This window comes from Phasianus colchicus, unplaced genomic scaffold, assembly GCF_987193195.1.
Source record: "Phasianus colchicus unplaced genomic scaffold, bPhaCol1.hap1.1 HAP1_SCAFFOLD_56, whole genome shotgun sequence".
Lineage (NCBI taxonomy): Eukaryota > Metazoa > Chordata > Aves > Galliformes > Phasianidae > Phasianus > Phasianus colchicus.
The window spans coordinates 520,354-539,916 of record NW_028325233.1 but is presented as its reverse complement, the minus strand read 5'-3'; the positions used below and the strand labels follow the sequence as shown (position 1 = coordinate 539,916).

At 52.9% G+C, this 19,563-nt stretch overlaps 1 protein-coding gene and 1 long non-coding RNA gene across 4 annotated transcripts; one reads left to right on the top strand and one right to left on the bottom strand.

Annotated features, from left to right (window-relative positions):
- The first annotated feature begins 3,061 nt into the window (after positions 1 to 3,061).
- Positions 3,062 to 5,988, top strand: LOC149911845 (uncharacterized). Of its 2 annotated transcripts, XR_016462843.1 has the most exons (3): positions 3,062 to 4,791; positions 5,092 to 5,169; positions 5,796 to 5,988. It is a non-coding gene; the product is annotated as an uncharacterized LOC149911845 (long non-coding RNA). The 2 variants fall into 2 exon arrangements; XR_016462842.1 differs by lacking the exon at positions 3,062 to 4,791 and having other exon boundaries at positions 4,798 to 5,169.
- Positions 5,989 to 11,943: 5,955 nt separating this feature from the next.
- Positions 11,944 to 19,462, bottom strand: LOC149911844 (zinc finger CCCH domain-containing protein 11A-like). Of its 2 annotated transcripts, XM_090133248.1 has the most exons (9): positions 18,177 to 19,462; positions 16,115 to 16,886; positions 15,566 to 15,773; positions 14,801 to 14,924; positions 14,261 to 14,323; positions 13,929 to 14,015; positions 13,301 to 13,639; positions 12,918 to 12,994; positions 11,944 to 12,796 (listed from the first exon to the last, which is right to left on the bottom strand). In XM_090133248.1, the coding sequence occupies exons 3-9, from the start codon at positions 15,617 to 15,619 to the stop codon at positions 12,740 to 12,742; spliced, it is 801 nt and encodes a 266-aa protein (XP_089989374.1). In that variant the 5' UTR covers positions 15,620 to 15,773; positions 16,115 to 16,886; positions 18,177 to 19,462; the 3' UTR covers positions 11,944 to 12,739. The 2 variants fall into 2 exon arrangements, with proteins under 2 accessions (XP_089989374.1, XP_089989373.1); XM_090133247.1 differs by lacking the exon at positions 18,177 to 19,462 and having other exon boundaries at positions 15,566 to 15,681; positions 16,115 to 17,397.
- Positions 19,463 to 19,563: the final 101 nt, after the last annotated feature.

Below are 19,563 nucleotides of genomic sequence, written 5' to 3'. Positions count from 1 at the left end.
CAATCTATCAAACTCGGGCCAGCGTGTCAGCTTCACCATTTCCCGGTGACTGTAGGGGCTGATGACCAGAAACATGTAGACACATATAGTCCTGTGTTTGACTGTATTCCATATGTCTAACCACATGTCTTTGCCCCAGATTGGTCGGGCGTGGATAGTCCATTCTTGGGTGGCCCACTGTGCAATCCAAAGAGTGAGCCCCCGGTACACAGCCCAACTGTCTGTACAGATATTCAGGATACCATCACCGGGTTCCTTGGGTATAACCATCCACACGGCTTGCAGTTCTGCCCATTGGCTGCTCTGAGCATCCCCCTCATCAAACCAGATTGTCTCAGTGGAAGGATGGTATGCTATCGCTCTCCACTTGCTCGGGTTGCCCTTGCTGGACCCATCCATGTACCAGGCATCTTCAGGGATAGGATATTTCCCCTCCTGAACGGGGCTCTTCTCTGGTGGAGCGACCAGTGTTTCTTTTGGTGCATCACAATGATAGGTCACTGGGCCTAGGATCTTCTGAAGCTCTTCTTTTAAGGCTGATGAAGACAGACTGCTCCTTTGGCTGAGGTAGGCGACCCATCGTGCCACTGTTTGTGCTTGGGCCACCCCTGTCTTAGGAAGGTGGGTCAGACCTTTCACCCACCCCTGAATCGGCAGAGTGGTCTTAACTATGACTTCATCCGTCTGGGTTATTGGCTCTACTGCCTGTAATGCTGAATAGGCAGCCAATAACTGTTTTTCAATCATACTGTATCTTTCTTCTGCTCCATCCCAGACCTGAGACCAAAAACCAATGGGGGTCCGAACAGAACTCTGGCGTTGCCACAGGCCCCAACCAAAGCCATCTTGAGTAACGTGAACATCCAACTCAGCTGGGAGGGTAGGATCGAATATACCCAATGCCTGGGCTTGTTTAACTGCCAGTTTTGCCTGTTGGAAAGCATCCTGTTCTGTTTTCCCCCAGTCCCATAGCTGCCCCTTTTTTGTGAGTCTGTACAGCGGCCTTAGCAGCTGCGCTAGGTGAGGTATAAAGGAACGCCAGTAACCCAGTATACCTAGAAACTTTGCAGCTGCTTCGATGTTGTAGGGACTGGGAACGCCTGAACCTTATCTAAGACAGCACTGGGCAGTACTTGGGTCTTTCCTGACCAAACCACCCCCAGGAATTTTACGGACAGGCCCGGACCTTGCACCTTCTGGGATTTATAGCCCATCCTCTCTGCTGTAAATAGGCGGTTAATGAATCTGCCACCTGCCTTAATGCCTCCAGTGAGTTGGATGTCAGCAGGAGATCATCAGTATAATGATACAGGTTAACATCATCAGGTTTTTTCCAATCAGCCAGGTCACACGCCACTAGATTGTGACGTTGGTGAATGCACGTACCCCTGTGGCAGGACCTGAAAGGTCCACTGCCTGCCTCCCCACGTAAACGCAAACTGATCTTGCGATTCCTCAGCAATCGGGATACTGAAGAACGCGTTTGCTAAATCCAGGACACAGTGATAGGTTTTTATCTCCCTACTCAATGTGTCCATTAGGGAGGCAATGTTGGTTATGGCCGCATGAACAGGCGGCGTGACCTTATTTAACTCTCTGTAATCCACTGTCATTCTCCACGTGCCATCCGACTTTCGCACTGGCCGTGTGGGGGAATTATATGGGCTGTGTGCAGGTCTTACAATGCCCACTTTTTCTAATTCCTGCACCGTTCCCCATATTTCATCTTGCCCACCCAGAGTCTGTACTGCCTTATATCAGTAATCCGGCGCGGTTTCGGCAGGCAAATAGGCCCATGTTTCGCATGGCCTCTTAATATTGCCTGCACTGCCCGGGTACGGATACATCTCTGTCCAAGTCTGAACTCTCCCACAGTTGTCTGGAGAGCCAGACCCCATAGAATATCTATGCCCAAGATGTGTTCCTGCATTGGGGCAATACACACCTTACACTCCCGGGGTGGGAGACGCCCCACCCTCAGATTCAACCATGTTTGGGTGACAGGAATAGTCTGTCCCCCAAAGCCACCAATCATCACTCTGTCTCCACCAAATTTGGTTGGATCTTCGTAGATAATTGATGTTTCTGCTCCAGTGTCCACCAATGCCATAACTCTCTGAATGTTTTTTCGGGACCAATAAATCCTTAATTCTACACAGGGCCTCTGGTCCTATCTGGAGGCCCTAGGGGGACTAACATCCCTCGTCACGCCATGAATTGAGCTATGGCCAATTCTTTTGCTTCCAGTGCCTCAGGCATTGTAGCCCGAGACACCTGAGGAGGCTTTTTTTTCTATTAGCAACAATGAAATCTTCTAAGTTCCATGTTGTTGTTGGCATTCTCTCTGTAACCCTTACCCTTGGTTTCTTAGGGTAGGTCTGAAATTTTTGGTTGTCCTTTAGCTGTCTCCAAAGCTGGAGAAGAACATGGTTGGGCTGGCGGTCAATCTTAGCAAATTGGACCCCAGCCCGAATTAAATCATTAAACGTAGTGAGCCCCATCGAGAGCCCCATCAGCGTCCTACAGCTCCTGGACGCTGTCACCCTGGCTGTCCGTGACTGTCCCAAGCTGTCCCCCCTGCCATGGTGGCACAACTGCAGCACGGTGACATCCTCATTGAAGAGGTGACGAGGAGGGGTACAGGGAGGGGGGCTGGGGACAGTCGGGGGACACGTGGGGTCTGCTGTGGGTGTGACATGGGGTCGGTGGTGTCACCATAGTTGGGTGCCACCTTCACTGGATGCCATTGGGTGTCACTGAATGTCACTGTCTTCAGGTGACGCTGTGACACAGGGTGACCTCAATGTGGAACAGCCGTGACGCAGCGTCCCCATCCCTGGCTGTCACTGTTGTTACCGTCATCTGGTGTCACCATCACTTGTGTGCCACCATCTATCGGGTGACACCATTCCCTGTACTCTGACCATCATGTGGGGGCAGGCACTGGCGGCACCACGTTGTCACCATGTTGTCACTGAGCCTCTCACTGTTCTTTGTCACCCCTCCAGACCTGCCTACCGCAGGACCCGGTGACACCGGAAACCTCTGTTGCTGTCACCATCGTCTGCCATGTGGACGGGGACATGCACGGTGGTGAACTCTGTGCCACCACCAGAGGGGACTGTGTGACACCAGTGTGTCACAGCCGTGATGCGGTGTCATCACCGTTGGGCGTCACTCCTGGCAGCTGGCGCCGGGTGTCACCGTCATGCAGAGGGCACAAAAAGAACCCTGGGGACATTGAGCTGAACCTGGGGACACCGTGACCACCTGGAGGACTTCCCGGGGAAGTGGGAACACCACATGACAATGTCACACCACCAAAATTGGGGACATCCCTGTGTCACACCCCAAAGCTTGGGACACCTTCATGGCACCCTGGTGGTGTCATATCCTAGAGTTGTGAACACCCCCCAGAGTTTGGGACAGCCCTCTGGAGACGCCATCTGTGCCCTCCCCCACAGAAAACATTGTTCCCATGGGGCGGAGTTGACACCCCTCACTTTTCTAATTAAGGTTTATTTTTGATAATGGGGGTTGGGGGATGTCCTCCCCATGAAAGTGACAAAGGGCAGAGGAGCGGCTGTGGGGCTCCATGTGTCACACTGGGGATGAACTCTGGGGACAGAGGTGACTGCAGCATCCTGGCCCCATCGCCCCTATGGCCCCATAACCACTACAGCCCCATCTCGTAGCCATCCCTCGTCCGTATCCCACAACGTTATCCCATCCCATATCCATCATATCCACCCCACAGCCATCTCAAACCCATCCCACATCCATACCCCCACATCCTATCCCCATCCCTAACCCTATATCCATAGCCATTCCGAATCCTTATCCCCACATGCATCCCATGTCCATTCCATCTACTTATCCCATGCCACTATCATCCCAATCCCATCCCGTGTCCATATTTCATCCCCAATCCATCCCACATTCTTCAGTGTTGGTCCCATGTCCATCCCAAGCCCATCCCATATATATTCCATTTTCCTATTTCCCATTCCATATCCACCCCATATCCATATCCCCACACCCCAACCCTACATTTCACATCCCAATGCACATCCAACATCCCAACCCCAGCTCCCAAGCCCAGTTCCAAACCTCATATCCCAACCCCACATCCAAGCCCCACCTCCCACCTGTCAATCCCATTCCCATCTCGCACCCCCTATAGCAGTAGGGCGCACCCCGAGGCCCCACCCACGGCCCGCCCCCTGCCGCGCTCCTCCCACCAACAGCGCAGCGCAACGCCGCACCGCCCCCGGGCTCTCATTGGTCAGGTGCCGGACCGTCCCGCCCCCGGGCTCTCGTTGGTCAGCGGCAGCGCCGCTGGCTCCGATTGGCTGAGGCGCGGCGCGCGGGAACGGCCGTTGGCAGCCGGCTCAGAGCTCTTCTCCCCTCAGGCGGCAATGAAAAAAAATGAAAAAAAGAATAAAAAAAAGAAAAAAAGAGTGAACATGAAAAAAGAAAACCAAGATGAAAAAGAGAAAAAATAGAAGAAAACAGAAAAAAACGAAAAGAGAAAAAAAAAAAGAACAAGTGCAATGAAATGAAAAAAGAAACGAAAGCATAAAAAAAGAAGAAAAAAGCTCAAAAAGGTCAGAAAAAAAAGAAATGAGAAAAGAAGAAAAAAGCCAAGTAAACAGTCAAGAATAACAGCTGAGAAAAGACTGGATGGCCAAAATGTAGAGAAAGCAAAGCAGAGCACAGCAAGGGAAAGCAAGGCGAGAGTAGCAGCAAAAGGCAGGAGAATGAAGAAGGAGGGAGTGAAGAGCAGGAAAGGTGAGTTTGCCATAAGGCAAGGGGGAAGGGGAGGGGAAAGGGAGAAAAGGGGGGGTACGGGAGGGGAAGGGAAGCAGGGGGGGAGAGGAGGTAGGGGAGGAAGGGAAAAATGGGAGAGAGGGGAAGGGGAGGGGAGGGGGGGGGAGGGTTGAAGGGAAAATAGAGAAAGGAGATGCAAAGAAGAGACTCAAAAGTACAAAGCGGTGCACGTAAATGTAGAGAAAGCAAGTAGGGAAGCTAAGGGTAGCAGAGCAAAGGAAAGCAAAGGAAGGCAGTGAATGAGAGAAAGCAACCTTGCAGGAATGGTGGAGTGTGGGAAGAGCTGAGCCCCGGCCTGGCACAGGAGCTGCACGGCAGGAGAAGAAGCTGAGCCCAAAGGTAAGAGGAGCTCCTTGGGGTTTTTTGTGGGCTTGAAGCAAAGCTGAGAAGCCGTGCCCGGGAGGAGGTGTGGGTAGCTCCAGGCCACCTTGCTGTCTCCCCAAGAGATGCGGGCTGTGGGCTAGGCATTGGGCAGGAGTGCTGGCCAGAAGCAAGCATCTGTGTGGAGAAAGGCAAAGGGCGGAGGAGGTTGAAGGGGAGCTACCAGGCATGGGCTTGCTCAGCAAGGGGAGCAGAAGCCTGAAGGGCACGAGAAGGGAATAGAGAAGGGCATGCAGAAGGAGAGAAGCTGCGAGCAGAGTTGAGAGACACTTGTCAGAGCAGCAAGCAGAGCAGGCAAGTGTTGAGATTGGGAGTGAGTAGCAGGAAAAGGCAAGAGCACCAAGAAAAAGGAGGCGAGGGGCAAGCAGCTCAGGTAGGGAAAAGGAAGGGCATGCAGCTCAGGTAGGGAAGGGAGGGGACAGCAGCTAAGCTGTGTGTTATGGGAAGTAATGTCAGTGATCTGAATGGCAGTAACCTGCTGTTCTGCATGGGGCTGTTGTGGAAGTTTACTGTTCAGACTTTCTTAGTGAGCTCTCCCTAGATTGTTTCTGTCCTTTTTCTACACTTGCTTTGTTTTTTTCCAGTCCTCTATAATGAACAGCCCTGTGGCAATGATGCGGAATCTGCACCTGAAGGACTGAGAGGAAGAACATCAGAAGGCAGCAGCTGCAGTGTGTGGTGTTACAGGGCAGCGCTGCGAGTGCCGCCCAACTTGGCACTCCATGTCTTACCTGGTTGTACTCAATCAATAAACGATCACAATTACGGACTCACAAAGAATAAGGCTGTCTTTTTCACCTTAGAAGAAAAAGGGGGCGATGGCAAGGAATGAGAGGCAGGTGAGGTCAGCTGTACAAAATCCCAACACAGATGGATAAGCTGCTTCATGAACAAGTCCAGCTTTTTCTGCGGCGGTGACCAGCATCTGTGCTGTTGTTTATCTGCAGTCAGGAATGTCATATCACCTCTTTTTTCAACCCGCATTTACTCTTTCACAAAAGAGTATCAACTTTTGATACTCGTTCTGCAAACTGGGGAAGAGTAGCTTACAGAATGCCAACTGCTGCAGTGGACAGGTTGGAAGACAGCTGCTCCACCTGCCCATCTGCCACGGCAGCTCCTTGCTGGATGTGCCTGTGGGAACTGCTTAGCTCCTGCCAGCAATCCCCTCACAACGGGGAGGAGAGCAGCACTTGCACAGTTGGTTTTACGAGCACTAAACAAGCACAACTAAAACGCTCAAGGGAGACTGTCTTCAAGCACAGTCACAGAATGTCTGTTATACTGAAGACTAAAGGATATCACTTCCAATTGGCATCAGGGAGAAGACACAGAATAGCAGAATCACAGAATGGCCAGGGTTGGAAGGGACCTCAAGGATCATGAATCTCCAACCCCCCTGCTACATGCAGGGCCACCAACCTCCACATTTCACACTAGACCAGGCTGCCCAGGTTCCCATCCAATCTGGCCTTGAACACCTCCAGGGATGGATGGGGCATCCACAGTCTCTCTGGGCAGCTGTTCCAGCACCTGACCACTCTCTCTGTAAAGAACTTCCCCCTGACATCCACCCTAAATCTTCCCTCACTCAACTTCAAACCATTTCCCCTCGTCCTGCAGTTTTCTACCCTTTCCAAGAGTTGACTTCCCTCCTGCTTGTAGGCTCCCTTTAGGTACTGAAATGCTGCAATGAGGTCACCCCGCAGCCTTCTTTTCTCCAGGCTGAACAAGCCCAGCTCCCTCAGCCTGTCCTCATAAGGGAGGTGCTCCAGTCCCCTGATCATCTTTGTGGCCCTCCTCTGGACCCTCTCCAACAGCTCCCTGTCTTTCTTGTACTGAGGGCTCCAGATCTGGACACAGTACTGCAGATGGGGCCTCACAAGAGCGGAGTAGAGGGGGACAATCACCTCCCTGTCCCTGCTGGCCACCCCTCTTCTGATGGAGCCCAGGATCCCATTTGCTTTCCCACCTGCAAGGGCACGCTGCTGGCTCATGCTAAGCTTTTCATCTATCAGGATCCCCAGGTCCTTCTCCACGGGGCTGCTCTCAAGGACCGCTCCTTCCAGTCTGTATGGATGCCTGGGATTCCTCCGGCCCAAGTGCAAAACCTTGCACTGTGCTGTGTAGGACCTGATCAGGTTCACCCCGGTCCGCCTTTCCAACCTGTCGAGGTCCCTCCGAATGGCATCCCTTCCTTCAGCCGTGTCAACCGCACCGCTCAGCTTGGTGTCGTCAGCAAACTTGCTGAGGGTGCACCCGATTCCACCATCCATGTCATTGATAAAGACGCTAAAGAGCACCGGTCCCAAGACAGACCCCTGGGGGACGCCGCTCGTTACTGGCCTCACCTGGACATAGAGCCATTAATAACCACTCTTTGTCTGCGGCCTTACTACCAATTCCTTATCCATCCAGTGGTCCACCCATCAAATCCACATCCCTCCGGTTTGGAGATCAGGATGTGGTGGGGGACCGTGTCAAAGGCCGTGCTCAAGTCCGGGGAAATGACATCGGTCACCCTCCCCTTGTCCACCGATGCCGTCACTCCATCACAGAAGGCCACCAGATTGGTTAAGCATGACTTCCCCTGCTGAAGCCGTGCTGGCTGTCTCGGATCACACGCTCACTCCTCATGTGATCAAGCATGTCATCCAGGAGGATCTGTCCCATCATCTTCCCAGGCACAGAGGTGAGACTCACCGGCCTGTAGTTCCCGTGTCCTCCTTGCTCCCTTTCTTGCCAACGGCAGTGACATGACCCTTCCTCCAGGCATCCGGGACCTCACCTGACAGCCACGACTTCTCAAATATGATGGAGAGCGGCTTGGCAGCCAGCTTCTTCAGAGCCCTGAGATGCACGCCATCCTGCCCATAGACTTGTACACGTTCAGTCTCACATCTCACCATCTATCTGCTCCATAGACTTGCACACGTTCAATCTCATCAGGCAGTCTCTCTGCTCTGCCCTCACAGCAGGGGGTATTTACCACCCCGGTCCCCACCTGGAGGTTTATGGATGCAGGGCTCAGGGACGTGACAAACTCTGGAATCCTGGCTGCCAGTGAAGACCGAGGCACAGAACTCATTCTGTACCTCAGCCTTCTCTCCATCTGTTGCAGGCAGTTCTCCTTTTACATTTACAAAGGAGGCACACTTGCTTTGACCTGTCTCTTCTGGCCAATGCACGTGTAGAAAGTCTTCCTGTTGTTTTTCACGTCCCTCTCCAAGTTCAGTTCTGTGCCTTGTGTTTCCTGATCCCACGTCTGCAGGTCCAGACATCCCTGTATTCTTCCCAGGTGACACGGCCTGTTAGCCCTGTATTGATTGTTCCAGGTGACACGGCCTGTTTGTTAGCCCTGTATTGCTCCAGGTGACACGGCCTGTTAGCAGAGCTCGTTGCTCCTTGCTTTGCCCCCAGCTGCCCAGCAGGTCTGCGCCGAGCCGATGGGCTTCCTGCGTCCTCTGCTTTCTATTCAGAGGGACGGAGAGCTCTTGTGCTCTCAGAAGGGAAGGCAGCCTTGAAGAGCAGCCAGCTTTGCTCACCATCTTTGTTTTTACAGACAGATCCCGAGAGATCTGGGCCATCAGCCCGTGAAAGCTTAAAGCTCGCCGTCCCAAAGCTCAGGTCCTGCCCCACTCCTTGCCTTGCCCACATCCCTCGGATCACCAACCCCACAAGCCGTGCTCACTGCAGCCAGGCTGCCCCAACCTGAACGCCTTTCACTCATCATCTCCTCCGCACTGCTGAGCAGCAGATCCAGCCACGCTTCACCTCTGGTCGGTCTGCCCAACGCCCGGAGCACAAAGTGACCATGGCTGCATTCCAGGAGCCTCCTGGAGCTCCTGGAGCTGGCCGTCTGTCCTTCCAGCAGATCTCCGATGGCTGCAGTCCTATTTTTGTAAAGATAACTGGTATTTCTGGGAGGAAATGTCCTATTTTTGGAGAAAATGTCATACTGAGGATTGTAATGTCATATTGTTTGGAGAAAACATGAGGTATTTCTAAGAAAACTGTGACTCCCTGGAGAAAGTATCACATTATGGGGAAGGGGGGGTATTGTAATGTTGTATTTTTTGGAGGAAACGTGAAGTATTTCTAAGGAAACTGATATTTCTGGGAGGAAATATCATAATTTTGGAAGAAAATTTCATATATCTCTGATAAAGCTGGCATTCTGGGAGAAAATATCATGGATTTTGGAGAATGCTTGTATTTCCGGGAGAAAATATCGCATTTTTGGAACAAATTGTCATATTTAGGATTGAAAAGTGATCTTTCCGGAAGAAAACATCGTGTATTTGGGAGAACACTGATATTTGTGGGTTATAACGTCGTTTTTCGGCACTAGTGACATGAGAGAAGAGGCTGAAGCCCAGCTCACTACAAGCTCCCTTCAGGTAGTTCTAGAGAGCAGTAAGGTCTTCCTGAGCCTCCTCTTCTCCAACTGAACAACCCCAGCTCCTTCAGCCGCTCCTCGTGAGCTCTGTGCTCCAGACCCCTCGCCAGCCTTGGCGCCCTTCTTTGAACCCGCTCCAGGGCCTCGATGTCTTTCTGGCAGTGAGGGGCCCAAAAGTGGACACAGCACTCGAGGTGCAGCCTCACCAGAGCTGAGGACAGGGGGACAATCACTGCCCTGTTCCTGCTGGCCACACCGTTCCCGATGCAGGCCAGGATGCCATTGGCCTTCTTGGCCACCCGGGCACACTGCTGGCTCATTTCAGCCCAGCATCCATCAACACCCCCAGGTCCACTTCCTCTACGCATCTTCCAGCCGCTCCGCCCCCAGCCTGTAGCGTCGCCTGGGGTTGTTGCAGCCAAAGTGCAGGACCTGGCCTTTGGCCTTGTTGGAACTCATCCCATTGGCTTCAGCCCAGCTCTCCAGCCTGTCCATATCCCTCTGTGGGGCCTCGCTACCCCCAGGCAGATCCACACTTCCAGCCAGCCTGGTGTCATCCGCAAACTTCCCGAGGGTGCACTCAGTGCCCTCAGCTCATCAAGAAAGATCTTGAGGAGGACAGGCCCCAGCACCGACCCCTGGGGAACAGCACTGTGACCCACAGATACCACTTTTCTCACAGATACGTGACATTTTCATCCGGGAACACTATTTTAGTCCCCTACACATGATCTCTTCCACCAAAAAACAAGGACATTTTCTCCCAGATAGACCACTTTTCTCCAACTATGTGACCGATTATCTGGGAAATACCCATTTTTTCCTAAAAATATGGCGTTTACTCCCAGAAATACCAGCTTTCTCACATACATGTGATCTTTTCCCCCCAAAACAAGACATTTTCTCCCAGAAATACCACTACGCTTAGAAATACCTCACGTTTCATCCCAAGAATACTACTTGACGCTCCTCAGGATCACACTTACTCCCAGAAAAATGGCAGTTTCTTCCAGATAGACCAGTTTTTCTCCCAAATACACGACATTTTCTCCAAGATAGACCACTTTTCTCCCAAAGACGGGACATATTCCCCCAGAAATACCAGCTTCGTCTTAAAAATACGGCCTTTTTTCCCAAAATACCAGCTTTCTCACAAACACCTGTCATTTTCCAACCAAGGATGCTACTATCTCCCAGAAACAGCAGTTTTCTGAGAAATACCTGACATTTTCTCTCAAAAGTACTACTTGACACTCCTCAAGAGGACATTTTCTCCCATATTTACCATATTTTCTCCCCAAAGGACCAGTCGTCACACCAAAAATGTCACAGTTGCTCTCGAATAGAAGACATTCTCTCCCACCATTTCCGAGTTCTCTCCCTCAAGTATGTCATTTTCTCCCAGAAATACCACATTTCAGTGGTAAATTTCACCTTCTCTTCCAAAAAGAGGATATTTTCTCCCAGAAATACCCCTTCTCTTAGAACTACCACACGTTTTCTCCCAAAAATACTGGATGACAAAACCAAATGGGACACTTGCAACCAAGAAGAGGACTGGCACAACTGCAGAGCGGTGCCATCCTCATTGAAGAGGTGACGAGGAGTGTACAGGGAGGGGGGCTGGGGACAGTCGGGGGACATGTGGGGTCTGCTGTGGGTGTGACATGGGGTCGGTGGTGTCACCATTGTTGGTGCTTCCCTTCACTGGATGCCACTGGGAGTCGTTGAGTGTCACTGTCTTCGGGTGACACCGTGACACAGGGTGACCTCGATGTGGAACAGCCGTGACGCAGCGTCCCCATCCCTGGCTGTCACTGTTGTTACCGTTATCTGGTGTCACCATCACTTGTGTGCCACCATCTATCGGGTGACACCATTCCCTGTACTCTGACCACCGCATGGGGCCAGGCACAGGCAGCTCTGTGTTGTCACCATGCTGTCACTGAGCCTCTCACTGTTCTTTGTCACCCCTCCAGGCCCGCCTAGAGCTGGACCTGGTGACACTGGAGTCCTCTGGCGCTGTCACCATCGTCTGACATGAGGATGGGGACACGCACGGTGGTGAACTCTGTGCCACCACCAGAGGGGACTGTGTGACACCAGCGTGGCACAGCCGTGACGCGGTGTCATCGTCATCGGGTGTCGCGTTCGGCAGCCAGCATCGGGTGTCACCGTCATGCAGAGGGGACAAAGGGACCCCCTGGGGACGTTGAGCTGAAGCTGGGGACACTGTAACCAGCTGGAGGACTTCCTGGAGAAGTGGGGACACAGCATCGTGCTGTCACACCACCAAAGTTGGGGACACCTTCATGGCACCCTGGTGGTGTCACGTACTGGAGATGGGGACACCCCCACAGTGTCACCCCCACGGACCACTTTGTTCCCATGGGTCGGGGGTTGACACCCCTCACTTTTGCAATTAAGGTTTATTTTTCGATAATGGGGGTTAGGGGATGTCCCCCCCCATGTCCCCATGTAAACTAAGCATGCACGCTGCAGTTTTCAGCCTAGGCTTTTAAGAGCAAAGCCAGAAAATTCCACACCGCTCAGTACAAAGCTGTGCGATGATGAGAGTGACTCAAGCTCTGCCCAAAGGATGAAAAGTAGCATCAAAACGGCTGAAGAGAGGGGGGACAATGAGGCAAGGTAGCACTGCAGAGAAGTCAGGAGAACACCTCTGCCTTCTGGGATCAGGAGCCTGTCTTCCCCCAACAGAGACGCCTGCAGGGTGAGGGGCACACGCTCACTTCTGCTCAGTGCTGCCCTGAGAAACTCAGACAGCTCGAGACAGCTGTTCTCTAACTCAGCGCGCCTGTGCTCAGGCCGTGCTACTTGCAGTTCTGTGCACGTGCTTTGCAGGCAGTGCGTTTATGGGCAGGGCCAAGGACTGGTGCGTCCATTGCTTCTATAACCTGCAGCATCCCCTGATGGAGATGTGGGAGTTCTGACCCAGCGCCGCGAGTGGAATAATGAGGAGGTGGTGCAGCAGCTCACTGAGTGCCACTGGACAAATCAGGCCATGCGCTCTTTGTGAATACAAAGCTCCAATTGTTTATTGATGGACTGCAACCAGAGTGCCAAGTTGGGCTGCTGCCACGAAGCCGCTGCCTTCTGATGCTCCTCCACTCAGTCCTTCAGCTGCAGCTTCTCCATCATCTCCACAAGGCTGTTCATTGTGGAGGACTGGAAAGAAAGAAAGCGAGCGTCAAAGTAGGACACCGCTTCCCCCAGCATTCTACAATCCCCTTCACGTCTGACAGACAGAGAACAACAAGAGCCGTGTCTGTGCTCACCGAGGACTCACCTCTGCACGTGCAGCGGCAGCTCTCAGAGCAGCCTTCTTCATTTCTGCTCTCCTCTCTTTTTGTCGTTGTCGTCTTGCTATAGAGAAAGAGGAGAGAAATTCAGTTTGTCAACAGCAAAACCGCGGAAACATGGGTACATGAAAACAGGCTAGGAAGCCTCTCAAGGAAGGGTATTTCCAGTGGGACAAGCAGAAGGCCGTCATGGATTTCATGGGAAAAGAGAGGGTTACACTTTCTGGCACTTCCTTGCCATTGGACTCGGCAGCCTTCTACTCTTTTCCCCTCTCCGCAGAGAGAAGGAGAAAGCAAAGCAAATCCTAAGCAAACTCCATGCACCTGATAAGGGAAGCACCTCACCAGGGCAGCTGCAGCACCTTCCTACCTCTTCGCTTTGAGGTCCGGAACCGCTCAGTCGGCGCTGGGGCAGGCCCAGGGTGTGTTGCTGGAGCTGGCACACCGCCTCTGCTCTGATGTGGGCTCTGAGCCTTCTCCCCATCGCGCTCCACCTTCACTTGTTTCTTGGCAGGCCACAGCTCTGCTTTTTGCTCCTCTTCCTTCACTCCCTTGCGCTTTCTTGCAGCCATGGTCTTGGAGAGGGAGTGGTTGTCAACTGCAGGGGAAGGTCTTTCCCCTCTGCTGGGACCTGCTGTTCCAGGAAGCCCTCCTGGAGCCTGGAGAGGAGCTTTCGCGTACATCTTGCCGTTTGGCTCAGCACCTCTCCCTGTTCAAATCAAGCAAGGGGAAGCAGCAAGATTAAAAGAGAGTCACACACTGCCTTCGGTCTGCAAAATGGGCCACAATGCTAGGAACTCTCGAGTGTTCACAGCAATGGACCTTGGGATCTTGGCTGAACTGTGGGCCATTTCCAATTGGGACAGGAAAGGCAACTGTAATCCCCAGGGATTAAGATCTCAAGCAACACGCAACGACAGCAGTCCCAGGAAAGGACAGACAGAAAGCCTAACTAGAAAGACAGTGCACCAAACCCAGATGCTGCTGTGTGTCTGTACCTCTCTTGGGGGCTGTGCCACGCTCCATGCTCCTCCCCTGGCTTCCTGCAAGGCTGCGCTTCACTGCAAGCCTGCTTGCATCAGCTTCTGTCAGAAAGGAAACAAGAAAGACATGAAGAGCATCTCTTTGGAGGAGCATTTTAGCACAGCCAACCACAAACTCCTCAAGCGTAGTTTCTTCAATTGGCCTTTCTGCTGCTACAACGCTGTGCCATTTCTGCAGTCAGCACAGATCTGCAGTGCCCCTTCTTTTCTCCTCCATCCCACACAGCCCTTCATGCAGCCCTATTTAGAGGCAGGTACCCACACCACAGCTCACAAGAGCTTCTTACCTGGGGAGGCTTTCCGTTTCCCCCCAAGCCCAGCACCATTCCATGGACGAGCAGGCTCCGTCCCTACAACAACAGATTGTGTGTTGATTTCACAGACACCAGGAGCAGCACTGTCCTGTTAGCCCACGTCCACCACAAAAACCAAAAGACACCGTTCTACAGCCAGAACAGAAACTGATCTTTAAACTGCAGTGCGCTTGCACAAAGCACTACTGCTCTCATTCCCGCTCAGGTGGCAGCAGAGGAACCCCAGTCTGCCTGACAGCTCTGCATGCTGCAGAGCAAAGCTGCGTCAGCACACAAAACGCTATCAGCTGCAAAAGTCGAGGCACGGATTTTTTGTCCCTACAGGGAATGCACTCAGCTCTGAGCACCACCACTTACACACACACTTCTGTCTCACTGCTGCCATCTGTTGCTGTTGGCCTCTCTAATGCTTCCACCATGGTTACCGGACATCCCTGCAGTGCTGCACCGCTCAGAAGTAATACTTAAAATGCATTCTTCCATACTTCATGACAGAGGACTGCAGAGACTCACTTTTGCGTGGTGCTAAGGATGGTCCGTCCCCATCGCGTCCCTCTGTGCGCTGCAAGGCGCTGTTGGTTCTCTGGCAGCCTGCTGGGTGCTGCTCCCTAGCACAGGGAACCGCGCCGCGCTGCTTCTGAGGAGAGAAATAAAGGAAGGGCCATGGAAACGGGCACCCAACGTTTGCAAAGAGATGCAGCGTTCCAGATGGTGCCAGAGATGGGTATCAGAGTGCTGAGACGTTAGTTATCACTAACGGAAACATTTGGGAGCGCATTCACAACATCTGCACGCGCTGCAATTTCTGGGCATATCCAGCTTTCTCATCGTTCAGGTGGAGAAGACGGGCGCTCTCAGACATCACTTCGGGGGGTTAAACCAACACACCTGCAAACACCAGCATTATTCCGAGGGAAACAGTGACTTCAGGTGCCACAGTTCAACCCATGCAAAATTACCGTACACAGCCTTAGCTCTTCACCACTATTTCTTCCCCACCCTTTACTACTGCAGGCAGCTAGAACAAACTTCTCAGCAGAAACCCAGGGCAGCTGGCAAACCATAACCAGGCGCAGCTGGCAGGAGGGCAGTGCCCGCTCTCTGCTCCCACCCTGCCCCAGCAGGTTAAGGAGCCTGGCAATGCTGTCCTGTTGCTGCAAGTGCACAACCCAGCCGCTTACTGAGCTAACAAAGGACCAGCAGGGCTCCCCCTGCTCCATCCCTTCCGCTCCAAAACCAGAGAAAGGAGAAACCCAAGCGAAAGAAACCCAGCCATACCTTTCCACGTGCAAAGCAGCGATGGGAACTGCGTCCGTCTCCCTGCTGAGACATGCTGGGGAACGTCTCAGGGGAAGCTCAAGTTCCCGGGGTCCTCTCCACAGGGACTGCCCGCACTGTTGGAAAGAGCTGGCTTCACTCTCTCTTCAAGTGCCTCGATCCCCAAAATCTCCTTTTGGAAAGGAAAAAGGAACCCTAAGGAAAGAACCTGCAAGTGAAAAACAGTGAGGAAGAAGCATTTTCCCAGCATTCTTCTGCTGTGCAGTTTAGACTCTCGGGCAGGGCAATGTCTCGAAACCAGCTGGTTACAAGGACTGTCCCCAAAATACACCCAGCTCCTGTACAGCTGCCATGATTTCTGACAGCAAGCGTTCTCCATCTCCTCAATAGTTACGCGCCTTGAAGCACATGGCTGGTGTTGCTGTCCTGAAGAAAACTCCCTCTGTCTCACCGCCAGCCGGGACGAGGGCTGATGCAGCGTGCCCACCCCAGCCCAGCTTTCCTGCTGAGACACCTCCCAGCAACCACCCAGCACCAAACCCAGCTCACCTGCTCGGCCTGCTCAGCCTGAGCTGTGCCCAGCTCACGCACACGCCGCAGCGGTGCTTCCGACGGGCTCTCGCAGGGTGATCTCTCAAGGAAAGCTCACAGCTCAGTCTCTGCGTGCAGCATGCTCACCAGAGCACCAGCTCTGCTCACCGGCTGTGCCACAAACGCTCCCACCTCGGCGATGACTGTGACCTCAGCGAGTGCCCGCATCACTTCTGTGCTTCCATCATAAGCAAAGGGCGTGCTCACCTCCCAGATCCAAATTTTAGGAAACCAACACCACGGTCTCCCAACGGGTTTATTTAAGTAAAAGAACAGAGAAATTAAGATGACCCTCGTGCAGCCAGTTCTTGCTCAGGTGCTGCACGATCGGACCAAGGAGATGTTACCCCCAGGCTGCCTCCAGCTTGGAGGATTTGAGCTCCCAAGCAACCAGCAAGCATTTGGACGTGCCCTCCCCCTGCTTTTTACAAGGACAGACGAGTCCTTCTTGGGATGCCAGCTATTCTGCAAAGGCGGAATAGCTCTGTTCTTGGGCCGCAGCTCCATGGCCACGCGCTTCTCAAATACTGGGGCTGCATTACCTCCTGGGCATCCACACGTGCTCTGACTCTCCCGCAGGGTTTCTGGCTTCCTGCTGGGGAGCTTCTCATCTTCTGCAATATCATTCCTGCCTCCTCTGGTACCATCCTGGGAGATGCTGCGGAGCTCATGAGCCGGAACTACCTTCCTCCCATCAGCAGCTGCTCTTGCTTTAAAGAAGTGCCAGCACCTACGAATCAGCTTGGAGAAAGTAATTCTGGGGACCCAGAGACACTGCAAGTCTCAGTGCAGCTCCCACAAGAACGCTGCTGTTAAATCCATAGAATCATAGAATGGATCAGGTTGGAAAAGACCTGAAAGATCATCGAGTCCAACCGCAACCTGACCATACTCCCCTAACTCTAACAACCCACCACTCAATCATGTCCCTGAGCACCACATCCAGAGCTCTTTAAACACGTTCAGGGACAGCCAGGACACATCCCCAATTAGCCAGGACTGCTGAAGGATGATGGAGAGCGGCTTGGCAGCCACGTCTGCCAACCCCCTCAGCACCCCAAGGTTCAATCCATCCGGCCCCATGGCTTTCAAAGCAGGTTTTGTTTCTTTAATTATTGTCTCCCATTCTATCTTTTCTTTTAGAAAGGAATCTAAAAGATGAAAAGTAAGAAAGTACTAAACAAAATGAATCAAAAGAAATGAAAAAAGGAAAGAAAGGGGAAGAGATGAAAAGAGACGGAAAGAAAAGGGGAGAGGGAAAGAAAAGGGGAGAGGGAAAGAAAAGGGGAGAGGGAAAGAAAAGGGGAGAGGGAAAGAAAAGGGGAGAGGGAAAGAAAAGGGGAGAGGGAAAGAAAAGGGGAGAGGGAAAGAAAAGATGGAAAACAGAAAACAAAATGAAAAAAGGAAAAAAAGGAAAGGAAGGGAAGAAAAGAAGAAAAAGGAAAGGAGAAAAAACCATCCTTCCATCACCATTGCTACCACAAGCACTAAACCATATCCTGTAACTCCTAATCCAGATGCCTCTTGAACACTGCCAGGGACGGCGACTCCACCACCTCCCTGGGCAGCCATTCCAGTGCCTGGCTGCTCTCTGAGAGAACAAGTTCTTCCTTATGTCCAACCTAAACCTCCTCTGGTACAACTTATGGCCATTTGCTCGGGTCCTGTTTGTTGCCTGGGAGAAGAGGCCAAACCCCTCCTCATCACAGCCTCCATTCAGGAAGTTGTAGACACGTTCCAGGGCCTCAATGTCTTTTTTTGTAGTGAGCGGCCCAAAACTGAACACAGTGCTCAATGCGTGGCCTCACCAGGGCTGAGTACAGGGGGATGATTCCCTCCCTGCTCCTGCTGGCCACGCTATTTCTAATGCAAGATGCTGTTGGCCCTCTTGGCCACCTGGGCACACCTCTGTCCCTGGAAAGGTGATGGAACAGCTTGTGCTGGATGCCATCTCCAGACAACTGGAAGAAAAGGAGGTTATCAGGAGTAATCAGCAAGGGGGAGGGCATGCTTGACCAACCTGGTAGCCTTCTACAATGTTGTCACTGGCTGGGTGGATGTAGTGCATGTAGTCTACCTTGCTTTCAGCAAGGCGTTTGATACCGTCTCCCACAACATCCTTATGACAAAGCTGAGGAAGTGTGGACAGATGAGTGGACAGTGAGGTGGGTTGAGAACTGGCTGACTGGCAGAGTGCAGAGGGTCGTCGTTGGCGGTGCAGAGTCCGGTTGGAGACCTGTAACCAGCGGTGTTCCTCAGGGGTCGGTGCTGGGTCCGGTCTTGTTCAACATCTTCATCAATGTCCTCGATGAGGGAATAGTGCTCACCCTCAGCAAGGGTGATCTGTGAGGCCCCGTGTACTGAAAGGCAGCCACACGGTCTCCCATGAGCCTTCTGTTCTCCGGGCTCAACAAGCCCAAACCTCTCAGTCTCTCTCCAAAGGAGACATTCCCGATGCTTTGAAGCCTTTGAAGTCACGTTCCTGATGTCCAAGTTACGTGCCCATCATGTGTTAATGCTGCTGTGCCAATCGGTGGGCTCAACAGCTGCAACAAAGACACCAACGTCTTTGGGATAGGCTTATTTTACTGCCTATGACAAAATAAAACCAAAGTCATATTGGCAGCGTCTATAGCCAAAAGAGAAGCTTAGCAGTAAAGGGAATAAGCAAGGCAGTGGGCCTACTCATTGCCACGTGAGCACAGTGGTGAAGAAAGATCCACGACCAATTGCCCCAGCACTTTACCATCAGCCAGATCCGCAGTCACTGGGGAGCCCCGTTTGCAGGGAGGATCTGAAGAACCTCTCCCAGCCATGGGGAAGTTGCACAGCAATGCATCCATCCCACGAGTGAGGCGTCCAGAGCCGCTGCAAGCAGCTCCAGCCTTTCTAGCACAGAGTAAACCAATGTACGGAGCAGTCCGGGGGAACAGCCGCTGCCCTCTTTCTCCTCTTGGTTTTCGCCCCGAAGCCTGCCCAGGGCTCAAGGGGAACAAAAGGCGTCGTGCTGTCAATCTTGCTGTAGCACGGGCCTCTTTGGCAAGACTGTCTGCCCAGCCCCCCCGCGTCGGGCTTCGTCGGGTAACGAACTCAGCAGCAAAGCGCCGTGACTTCCTCTGCCTGCCCTGGAGCCGCAGCCCGAGAGCTTTCCGGCCCCCGGCCTCCCTCTCCCTGGTCAGCGCCAGCGCCGCCAGCTTTCTTCTCGGACAGACGTGAATACAGAAAACGGCAGTCGAGTCCTCCGCCTGCGGGGCAGCGGCTCAGCACGGCGCTGCTGACCGTTCGAGCCGAGCCGAGCCGGAACCGAAGGCGGCCGCCCGACTCTGCCGGGCTCCAACGCGTCTCGATCGGCGGGGTCGGTCCCTCTCTTTCGGGGCTGCCCGGCTCGGCCAGGAGCCGCTCCCGGA